General features: G+C 44.4%; 1 protein-coding gene across 1 annotated transcript in view; it reads left to right on the top strand.

The window, feature by feature from the left end:
- The first annotated feature begins 1,545 nt into the window (after window positions 1–1,545).
- The window catches only part of LOC308676529 (AP-2 complex subunit alpha-1-like), a 173,334-nt gene continuing 162,484 nt past the window's right edge, over window positions 1,546–12,395 (top strand). The window contains exon 1 of the mRNA XM_081342370.1: window positions 1,546–1,634. Coding sequence (XP_081198496.1) covers window positions 1,568–1,634 — 67 coding nt within the window. The 5' untranslated portion in view covers window positions 1,546–1,567. The remainder of the gene's footprint in view (window positions 1,635–12,395) is intronic.

Here is a 12,395-nt window from a genome sequence, read left to right on the forward strand (position 1 = left end):
GAGGCTGGAATTACGCCTGCCAAATTTATTGCTACAAAAACAAATAGAACAAGACACGAACCAAGAAACAGGAGCTTTTCAAGCGGTTGCCTTCAGCAAACCAGCCCTCCCACGCATTCCCCCTTAAATACAGTTCAGGGCATGGCTTCTCTCTGCCTCCTTCCGAGGAGCCCCATTGCCTTCCTCTGTTTACTCCTGATTGACTGCCTCCTGCATCGGGCGTCCTTGAACAGGGCCAGCTGTGGGTCATCTTCATCCACGCTGTCAGGCTCACACAGCTGGGTCTGCGTGGTGACCAGATGAGAAGGGCCTAGCTGAGGGCTCTCATCAAGCTGTCCAATCCCCTCAGCAAGCTCTTCAACACCCCCTCCTCCTCCTCTGAGTCGTCCGACCCAACTGCCGACCCCACAGGCTAACCCTGAATCACAACAAGTTCCTAAACTCATACTCACATCGAGAGGCGGCACAAATGATTTATTAAAAGTATTCCTGGGAAAGAATCTCCCCAACAGGAAAAAAATTAAATGAATGGGGTGGGGGGAAAGGAAGTAGGAGTTTTAGAAATGTAAACACTGGAGAATATGTAACATTGTAGCGCATCCCAAAAAAACTCCCCCGAAATATACTTGTGCTTTTTAGTCCTAATGAAACAAGAGTCACATTGGCCCTTTCCTAAACCAGTAAATTCTGCCCTTAAAGGAGACAGGAAAATCCTCCGAGCATCTAATCGCCTCCCCCCTCCCTTGCTCTCTGTACCTTCTACTCTCAAAGCCAATTGGTTGAAATTTGATGACGGTCGCTATCGCTCTTTTCCGGGAAAACAGCTCGGTCTCCAAGCCTCTTCTCCACAACCTTTCTTTTGCCGCCGTTCCACCGTCAGCTTTTTCAGCAAATAAACCACGAACTTGGGCTTGAAGGACATGGACTTCTCGCCCAATAACAGCTCTCAAGTATTGTTCTCCGCCCAGCAGCGAGCGGAGGTTCAGCTGATTTCGCAAGAAGCACAACTTAAGTCGAAGAGGAAATGGGCGGGGCGGCCTTTGAATGACATTTCTTAAAATCTATCAAAATATTCAAACCGAAGGGGAACGGAGGAAGCAGACTTAGGCGGGCTTCTTGTTAATCTATGCCAGGGGTAGGCAACCTCGGCTCTTTTATGACTCATAGACTTCAACTCCCAGAATTCCTGAATCAGATATGCTGATTCAGGAATTCTGGGAGTTGAAGTCCATGAGTCATAAAAGAGCCGAGGTTGCCTACCCCTGATCTATGCCCAATGGAAAATGTAGAGCTGTAGAGGGCACTTATTTGACATTAAGTTTCACCGGATCCAATAGGGAGAAGAGCAGGCGGGATTTAAACCTATTGACCACTCTCAGAAGGCTATCTTATTTCAGTCAAACACCGTGGGTTTGAAAGCGTCAGCTCTACCCAATAGGGCGTGAAAACGTTTTGTGACGGACGGAACGAGGGGCCAATCGGATACGTTTGGGTAGGTTCTGTGCAGCTGGGCCAGGTTCGGGTGCGGAACTGAGCATCGCCGTGGTCCCGATCCGCTACTGTGACCATGCCGGCCGTTTCCAAGGGAGACGGGATGCGGGGCCTGGCAGTATTTATCTCCGATATCAGAAACTGTAAGTGATTGTGGCTATGGGAAAGACCGGCGGGCAGAGGAGGATACTTCAGAAGTGAGGGAATCTTGTATAGTGGGGAGGATTCGGCAGGGTTCCTAAATGGGAGGGTGAAAGTGGCCCGTGATTGTGCACGGCGGCGGGGTATTGTGTGTGTGTGTTGGTGGGGGGAGTGGGGGGAGGCTAGCCCGTTTGTCTGCTCAGTGAGGCTTCGGGAAATGGAAAATGTAAACCAGGCAGGCTGGGAGGAGACGACCTATACTGTCAGGGTAATGGGCGAGGCTGCCAGTCACCAAAAATGTCCGCCGTTTGGGTAGGCAGAGGCCCGCAAGTAATTGGAGGTGGATACAAGTTGAGTGAAGATGGCAAAGTCAGTGGGGATGTTGGTTATTTGGAGGCGTTCCCACATGAACGTGAAGATCATTCAGCTTGGGATTTGTGTCTGCCTATGCCTGTTTTGCTTAATACGGAAAGTTTTACTATTTAAAGAGGGTGGTGGGGGAGAGAAGTGAAAGGTTGTTTAGGGAGGTGGAAATTGGTGATCTTGGCCAGTGTAGGGAAACAAGAGTGATGGAGGATAAGAAAGGGGTTCTGAGGGTTCCTTGGGGGTGAGATTCCATTCCCCCTCCTTTATTTCCCCAAATATATAACATCCAAAGATATTGCAGCTGACCTGGAGGTAGACAGTTGTCACATGCTAACTGCCATACATTAAGGCAGGGCTTTTCAACCTTTTCACCCATTGTACCACTTTTAGGATATGGCAACATTCGAGTACCACCAGTTGCCTAGCAAGGTGTCAAAAACTTGATGACCAAAAAAAGGAAAAAAATGATGAAATACAGGTAGTCCTCAATTTACAACAGTTTGCTTAGTGACTGTTCGAAGTTACAATGGCACTGAAAAAAGTGCCCCCCAAGCCACAGCCGAGCAAGAGACCTGCCTGCCCGTCCGGCAGCGCTATTCCTCCTTTCTGAGGTTTTCATTGTTGTGAGCATTTCTGTTGAGGATTGGCAGTGGGGGTGGGGTGGGGAGGTGTTTGGTTTTTATTCCCCCCTCCTCTGCTGGGTGGTTGCAGCAGGTTTTGGTCACTTCACATGACCCTGGGACATTGTAACCATCATAAATATGAATCAGTTGCCAAGCATCTGAATGTAAATCACAAGACCCTGGAGATGCTGCAACATTCCAGCTGATCGGCGCTTCTTCTAGGCTCAGCAGACATGCCAGGATCAGCGCCGAGCTCCAGCTGGAGCCTGGCGCTGATCCTGGCGCTTCCACTGAGCCCTGACAGCCCCGAAGAAGCGCCAATCAGTTGGAAAGCGGTGCTGATCCTGGCCCTTCCGCTGAGCTCCAGCAGCCCTGCAGCTCCAGCTATCTCTCACTCAGGCATGTGCGGTACTGCCACCAGTTCAGCTCATTCCCCTACCCCGCTACCACTTTTCTAGGATGGTTGCGTACCACCTGCCAGGTGCCAATGTAGCACAGGTGGTACCCGTACCACTGGTTGAAAAGCCATGTTCTACAAGACAGGCAATACAAACATCCTGGACAAATTTTCCCTCCCACCAGACAGAAATCCAAGGTGTTCAATACTTGCTGTGCTAACCATTTGAAATGCCATCGCTCCATGAATCCATTTGACTACTTAATTACAAGGTAAATGAGGCAAGAAAGAAAACCTTACAATGAGTTTCCACCCTCCTCCCATAATCTTTCGTAATTGTCTTCTGAGACTTCACGTGGGGACCAATGGATCCAGGATTCCTTCCTTTCTCTGCAGCTTTCACTGGCATCTGGGATGTAGGACTTGTCCACTCTGGTTGCATGGTGACTTTCTAGTGGATGGCTGGATCAAAACCCAATTCCATGGCTCAAATGAATGGAGGCAGCGTCTGGGTTAGTGCTCTGCTTTCAAGGGTTGTGGGGGGTCGTCTGTGCAGGGCTGAAAGATATGAGAAGAAGGTCTCCTCCCTCCTTTGTGGGTCACTCTCCCAGAAAAAGCATTGCTGATTAGACATGAGGAATGGAGGACAGAGGATAAGAAATGGAGAAGTGGAATGGGGTGGGGTGGGGGTAGCTTGCAAGCAGTTTGAAAAGACATTAAGGTTAACATTACAGATGTTAAATAGACAGATGAAACCCACTTAAACACATACAGTAAAAGAAGAATGAAACTTTTCCTGTAAATGAACTTTAAACATTCCCTCCTGACACATTTGGGCTGCTCTTAAAAACAAACTGAGAGAAAGAAAAAAAACATTTCTTTTTTTAAATGTTTTATTGATTTTTAAAAAAATTACAATTGTTTGGAACATGGCTCAAGATCCCAAAACAAACAAACTCACTTGGAATTCTAGCAACAAAGTTTTATTTGAAAGAAGCATTTGCAAAGGCTTGGTGGACTGAAACACACACAGGAGTTCAGCCACACCTCCAAGAGCTGTTTGACACATTTTTATATCCTACTCCCGACGCAGATGCCCCCTTATTGCACTCAACGCCCCTTCCCTAATTGTGGGATTCAGAGACCAGTCAATGCAGGGTGTCCCAAATATGTCTGTCTGCCTACGCAGAGTTTATTGTATTTATACAGTTTTAGCAAGCAGGAAATATGCACAGCAAAAGCATTGTTTATTGGTGTACTCCCTAGTCAATCTTAGAGAACATCCCAAGCCAGGGCAGAGTCTTCCTTATCTAGCTGGTTCTTGGCAGTCCTTGGCAAGGCTAATTGGAATGAGCTCATAGACATGTGAATAACAGGATACTAAGGCAGGCAGTTTGCTGCGCACGGTCCCTTCATATCCTTGACCTCCATCTCTACATCTCACTCTTTTCTTTTTTATTTGCCAAGGACTTGTAAAAAAGGGTTAATGGAGGGGTCCTAAGCAGGAGAGGAATATCCTTGCAATTGCTTATACAAGGCATATACCTGGCCTTGAGGCAGTGTGGGAGGGGGTTTAGGGCAAAAAGCTGTGATACATACAGTATGTTGCAAAAGGAAGGGAGACACTGAACAAAGCAGCATCCACCAATCAAAATAGCACAAATAATGACTCAATAGCGTAAATTTGTGGGTAGCCAGGTCCATAGGCTCTCCCACCAAGATCCTAAAGGATCAATTTTCAAATCAGAGGCCAAATTGTGTAAAATATTGAGCTGGTGTTGGATGGTTCATGATTCATCTGAAAGATTGAAACAACACATTCCTTCAAAACTTTCACAACTGAAATGCTGACGCAGAAGCAAATAATCAATAGCAGCACGATTTTGTAAAATACCTTTACGCAAAGCTTGCAGCTCGTGGTTGATTGCTGAAATAGCTATAGAAGTAGCATTAATTGTTTTTGCCAAATTACATGCAATAGCGTTAATGTTAAGATGAGCGTGAACAGCAAGCACTGGCACACCCACTATAGATATAGCCAAAGCTACGTATTCTGCTTTATTAAGTAAAGCTGTTTCAGAGTCACAGGTACTATCTAGCGTGACTCCTCGTCGAAAACGGTTTGAGTGAATTTGCTGTTTGGAAAGCAAAACAGGAATCAACCGGCTGAGACAACACTGTGCTTCACTAATATTAGCAGGAATGTAATTAAAAGTTTCTTGACCACATGTAAAAAACCATCCTTGTGGGAGCCAAACATGAGCAAAAATAAAGGAAGTTTCCTCAAAAGCTGTACAATTTAAATCAGGTGAACTAATACGAAAACAGTGAGGTTTTTTACTTGAAGATGTACAATTAACTATTTTAGCGCATGTTATATTCTCAGGGATTGCTACTATCGGGGTGTGCAAAGCAATTACATCAGGGGGTACATCATAGGCAGTCAACCCCCAACTAGATATAGTCCCATAGTTAAAGTTTTTATACAATAAAAATTTGCTCAAGCCAGTAAAGTTTTGAATTACTGCAGAAGGGGTACAGACAGGAATCAGACATGTAGAAAGCAAATTTTCCATATCATATGATTCAGATAAGCAAAAGAATTCATTTTGTGTGATGTTAGCTAGCTGCACCCATAGGTTTTGCTTCATTTGCTAAGTGAATGTTTGGGTGAGATGACAGCTGCTGACACTAAATGGCAACAATTAATAATCAAGCATAAACAATGGCTAAGGAATTGACAGTTAAAACCCCAAAAACGGCAGCGCATAAATTTTTGGGGGTTTGCTCCACATGCTGCTGTTGCAGCACTGCCTGCGCTTTGGTGGTCAGGCTTTTCATATCTCCCCACGTTACTGGACGGCTGGTCCGGCAAGATCGTATTGGCCGCTGTGCCGTCTGTAAAGTCATTTTGGCCATTTCTGGAACCAGATTCGGGGACTGGTGCCATGACATCCTTAGCTGGGCGGACACAACGTGCTGGAATCCACAAAGGTCCTGTAGGAGCAAGCACAGCAGCGTATCCTCCTCCCCAAGTAATTAGAGGGAGTGGCTCTAACCATGTTTTGTCTGGTAATGCCCGATAATATACTAGAGGGGGAGGCAAACTTGTTTTCTGTTGAAAGTGTCTCTGATAAGCGGTCGAATTTTGAATAGAGACATTCAACTGATTTAAGGTAAATAAAACTTTTTTAACCTGTTGTGTTACCCACGACAAATTGGGTACCCGAGATCCCTCCTTTTTTATTTGTTTGTGAAAACATTCCTTAAAGGACCGATTAGCACGTTCCACGATGGCTTGACCTGTGGAATTGTAGGGTAACCCATGAGTAAAAACAATATTCCAGGTTGTACAAAATTGCAAAAAGGCCGATGAAGAATAGGCCGGGCCGTTATCAGTTTTTAAAAAAGAGGGTTTGCCCAAGGCAGTAATGGCTGAAAAAAGATGAGAAATAACATGATTAGCCATTTCCCCTCATTGAGGTGTGGCCCATAGTGCCCCTGAATAGGTATCAATAGATAAGTGAATATACTTCCAGGGAGCCAAGGATGGAACATGAGTGACATCCATTTGCCATAGTTGATTAGAGGCAAAACCACAGGGATTAACTCCCGTGTCCCCTGAGGGGGATGCCCCAGAACATTGGGGACAGGATGAAACAATTTACTTGGCTTGGTCAAGTGGAATATGGTAAGCTTGTGCCCGCCCCCTGGAATTTTGATGAAAAAAAAGAGTGACTGAAAAAAGGATCTGAAAACAAAGTGGGTAAAACATGAACAGCAGTATTGGCACGACTGTTGCCTTCAGAAAGAGGTCCAGGAAGAGACGAGTGACTGTGTATATGAGAAACAAAATATAAATGCTTTCAGTCTTGTAGTAGTTGCTGTAAAGTTAAAAACAGAGCCATGAGACTGGAGTCAATCCTGGGTGTAATGTAAGCACCTGGAAGATTAAAAATAAGTTGACACACATAATGAGAGTCAGAGATTAAATTAAAAGGCTGTTGAGAAAAAGTATAAAAAGCTAAAATAGCAGCAGACAATTCTGAGCGTTGCGGTGTAGGACAGCTTCCATGTATCATCATGAGAATCCTTGTAAGCAATTGCTCCTCTCATTCTCCCTCCATCTGAAACAGTCGGAGCTTGAAAAAGCAGAGAAGACGAAAGCAATGGGTGGATAGGAAAAAAAGGTCATTTGAACACACAAGCCGAGGATCTTTAGGCAAATGATATGCAATACAGCCTACATAGTCAGTTAAAGCACACTGAAGAGATAGGTTATTCTGAAAATAAAATTGAAAATCAGATTCCAATCAGATGGAAAACAAACTTCTGTCAAGTAGGTTAAAACTTACAAATCTAAACAAAACAATGCAGAGTAATTTCTTTTAAAACTCAAAAAAATTAAAAAGAATTGTCCAACAAGTACTGTCTCCTCCTTCCAGGAAAAACAAAACAAAACTGCAAGCTGAAACTGCAAGAGTGGGTATTAAATTAATAAATTTATCTCTACAGAAATAGAGCACAACAATGATGAAAACTGTAAACTTGAATGTATTTGGGTCAATATAAAAGGGGGGAAAATGACATTGCCATAGGTGTATACTATAGGCCGCCCAACCAAACAGAGGAAATAGATGAACTTTTTGCTAGTCAGTTAACTAAGGTATGTAGGAAGCGCATCACAATAGTAATGGGGGACTTTAATTACCCTGATATCAACTGGGAGACAAATCTGCACCAAGTGGAAGATCTAACAGATTCCTGACAAACCTAGCAGACAACTTTCTCTCCCAAAAAGTAGACAAGGGAACTAGGGGATTAGCCATATTGGATTTAATTCTCACTAACAGAGATGAAATGATAGAAAGTGTCAAAGCCACAGGAACCTTGCGGGGAAGTGATCATGCAATATTGGAATTCAACATTATGGAAGCACAAGCAATAGAATACAGCCAAACTAGAGTCTTGGACTTTAAAAGAGCTAATTTCAATAAACTTAGAGAGACCTTGGGAAGAATTCCATGGATGAGAATCCTAAAGGGGAAAACTCAAGAAGCTTGGGAAATTTTGAAAAGTGAGATAATAAAGGCCCAGTCTAGCACAATACCAACAAAGAAGAAAAATAACAGCTTTCAAAAGAAACCAGCATGGCTGCATAAAGAACTCTCTGATAAACTGAAAGATAAAAAGGACAAGTATAAGAAGTGGAAAGAGGGGCACATAACTAAGGCAGAATATCAGGAAACAGCCCATGCCTGCAAAGATGAAGTGAGGGAAGCTAAGGCTCAAAATGAACTAAGGCTTGCGACCAAAGTCAAAAATAACAAAAAAGCTTCTTTCAACATATAAGAAACAAGAAAAAAGTTAAGGAAATGATTGGTCCATTAGTGGGGGAAAGTGGCAAGAAGGTGACAAGCAACAGGGAGAAAGCAGAACTATTTAACTCGTTTTTTGCATCTGTCTTTACACAAAGGGAAAAAACAGTCCAACCTACCAAAACCAGTGCCATAAAAAACAGAATAGAAATGCAAGTTAAGATAGGCAAGAAAATGGTAAGTGAGCACCTGTCCAGCCTAGATGAGTTCAAATCACCAGGACCAGATGGATTACACCCCAAGGTTCTCAAGGAACTGGCAGACGTGATCTCAGAACCACTGAACTATATTTTTCAAAGATCCTGGAGCACTGGGGAACTACCAGAGGACTGGAAGAGAGCTGATGTAGTTCCCATCTTCAAAAAAGGGAAAAAAATAGATCCAGGAAATTACAGACCTATCAGCCTGACCTCAATACCTGGGAAGATTCTGGAAAAGATAAACAACAAATCAGCGAACACCTTGATGCGAACACAGTTATCACTAAAAGCCAACATGGGTTTGTCAAAAACAGATCATGCCAGACAAACCTTATTGCATTCTTTGACCAAGTGACAAAACTAGTGGACCAGAGGAATGCTGTAGATATAATTTACTTGGACTTCAGTAAGGCATTTGATAAAGTAGATCACAACCTACTACTTGATAAGATAGAAAAATGTGGGTTAGATAGCATCACCACCAGATGTATTCGTACTGTAGCTGGCTGACAGGCCGTACTCAGCGTGTGGTCCTCAATGGAACTGCATCTACATGGAAAGAAGTGTGTAGTGGGGTGCCCCAGGGCTCTGTTCTGGGCCCAGTGCTCTTCAACATCTTCATCAACGATTTGGATGAGGGGATAGATGGGGAACTCATCAAATTTGCAGATGACACCAAGCTGGCAGGAATAGCCAATACTCCAGAAGATAGGCTTAAAATACAGGAGGATGTGGACAGACTCGAACACTGGGCACTATCTAACAAAATGAAATTCAATTGTGAAAAAAGTAAGGTTCTACATTTAGGCAGGAAAAATGCACAGGTATAGTATAGGTGGTACCTTGCTCGATAGTAGTAACTGTGAGAGAGATCTCGGAGTCCTAGTGGACAATCACTTAAATATGAGCCAGCAGTGTGCTGCAGCTGCCAAAAAAGCCAACACAGTGCTAGGCTGCATTAACAGAGGGATAGAATCAAGATCACATGAAGTACTAATACCACTTTACAATGCCTTGGTAAGGCCACACCTGGAATACTGCATCCAGTTTTGGTCACCACGATGTAAAAAGATGTCGAGACTCTAGAAAGAGTACAGAGAAGAGCAACAAAGATGATTGGGGGACTGGAGGCTAAAACATATAGGGAACGGTTGCTGGAATTGGGTACGTGTAGTTTAATGAAGAGAAGGGTGAGGGGTGACATGATAGCAGTGTTCCAATATCTCAGGGGCTGCCACAAAGAAGAGGGAGCCAAGCTATTCTCCAAAGCGCCTGAAAGCAGGACAAGAAGCAATGGATGGAAACTAGTCAAGGAGAGAAGCAACCTAGAACTAAGGAGAAACTTCCTGACAGTTAGAACAACTAACCAGTGGAACAACCTGCCTCCAGAAGTGGTGAATGCTCCAACACTGGAAGTTTTTAAGAAGAGACTGGACAGCCATTTGTCTGAAATGGTATAGGGCTTCCTGCCTTAACAGGGGGTTGGACTAGATGACCTCCAAGGTCCCTTCCAACTTATTATTATTATTATTAAATTTCACATCCACCCTCCCTTTCTCAAACCAGAATTCTAAGCAGAGAGGAAAAAAAAACAGTTAAAACAACCAGCCCCCCCTTCTTTGTCTGTCTGTCTCATTCTTAAAGTAACACATGTTGTGACTCAGGGCCAGCCTGTGGTTTCGGCAGCCGGCTCAGACGTGTCGGATGACTCAGATGAGGGGGAGGAGGACCGTGTGGGAGACGAACCGGTTGATGATGGCGTGGAGGCTTGGCAGAGTTCCCAGCCGGGGCCCTCTTCTCAGCTGCGTGAGCCCGATAGTGCGGAAGATGATGACCCACAGCTGGCCCTGTTCAAGGACGCCCGACGCAGGAGGCAGTCGAGCAGGAACAAACAAAGAAAGAATGTGGGACTCCTCGGGAGGAGGCACAGGGAGACCACGCCCTGAGCTCTCTATAAAAGGAGTGTTTGGGGAGGGGCTGGTTGCTGAAAGCAACTTTTCCGCTTGAGAAGACAAGCTCTAGTGTTTTTGTTATCTGCGTAATTAAATCTTGGCAGAAGCCTTTTAGCCTTGGACGCTTTCCAGTCTCTTCTTTTGAATAGGGGTTTGCTAGAAGAGGGCTGGTTCAGAACAACACAGCGGGGAGGCGGTGGGGGGGAGAAAGAGACTGGAGGGGGAAAAGAAAAGGTAAAAGGAATTTTCCTTCACATGCATTTATCATAAATTCACTCACAGATCCCCCATAAACTCTTCTCATGCAAACACAACAATAAAATCAGCAATTTACTGTTCCTTTCACAGCCTGGGACGGCGGTGGGGGTGGTAGGTGTTTTTTAGGGCTAACACACATGCATTTACACATCAGCAAATTAACTCATTCACGTCCATTCCAACTGCCGGCATAAACAATTTCACATACAAAAATTTCATTTCATACTTTCTCCAGGCAAACCAATCACTATTATTATAATTTCAGGGAGCTATTTACAAGCCAATGAGCTCCTTGTTCCAAATCTTTTTGTTTGTTTGTTTGTTTTTAAATAAGGCCTTTTTGTTTATTGTTATCAGAGGGGATTTAGACCCTCTTCCAAGTCTTGGAATAACACGGAACAACATAGACAGACGTATATACACAGATACTAGTAAAACAGCATTCATTTAGACCAGACATGTCAAACACAAGGCCCGGGGGCCGGATCTGGCCCACGAAGTAGTTTCATGTGGCCCACGAAGCCATCCTGGAAACAGTGAGGGAACGGCCCCCACTGCCTTGGCCCTGGCCCAGAGACCCTCCTCCTGCCAAAGACCCCCAGATCTGTCCCACTTCTGCCCAGGCCCCCATAGGCACCCTTGATGTGAACGATGTAGAGCTGGCCACACCCACCCAGTAGGCCATACGCACTTTAGCCACGCCCACCCAGTAGGCCACGCCCACCCCGGCCATACCTATCTGGCCCCCTGAGGGGAACCGCAATGCTGATGCGGCCCTTCAATGAAATTGAGTTTGACACCCCTGATTTAGACATATGACTTGTCCCGCAAGAAGCAAGAAAAATCAGGAGGTGATTCCAACCAAACATGGTTTTATAGGGCCCTTTAACCATCTCCCATTTTTCTCACCATTCCAAGTCCAAGCTTAATGTTCCAAATGTACAAATATAAGTATAACAAAACAAAACACACATCAATTTGGAGTTTGAAGCCAAAACAAGCTTCCCCTTTTAATTAAAAGAAGAGGATCATTTATGGTTACTTACAATTTATCCCACCAACTGCAAAAGACAGTGGGAAAAGATTAAAAGGAATATTGAACCTGGGATGTTTTGTAGGTGTGAAGTGGGAGGTGTCCTCACCTCCGACAAAAGAATCAAATAGTCCAAAGAGCCAGATTAAAAGAAAAAGACAGAAGAAAAAACTTGCTTTTGGTTTCAACCTCTGATAGAAAGGGCTGCGAGATGCTGCAGACATGTGCCCCCCTGGATTTCGACATTCCCTTTTAAAATGACCAGGTTTTCCACAGTTATAACACTTTCCTTGAGGCTTGCTGCCTTGTGATAAAGCGGCTGCCAATAAATTGGTTTGATAAAAGACTGTTCCTATATCCTGTAATCTGTTAACAAAACCAAGATACGGCTCAGTAGCCTTCTGCCTGATGTTAGAGAAGGCTTGATGAGGTTTGCCAGAAACAAGTACTTTTCCAAATGCTTGGTAAGAAACTTGTAAAGTAGCAGCTGGTAAAACAACTTCAGCATCAACTGGAACAAAGGGACCAGACCCGTCAGCAATTTCTTCTACATTCC

This window comes from Vipera berus, assembly GCF_964194415.1.
Source record: "Vipera berus genome assembly, chromosome: W".
Taxonomy (NCBI): domain Eukaryota; kingdom Metazoa; phylum Chordata; class Lepidosauria; order Squamata; family Viperidae; genus Vipera; species Vipera berus.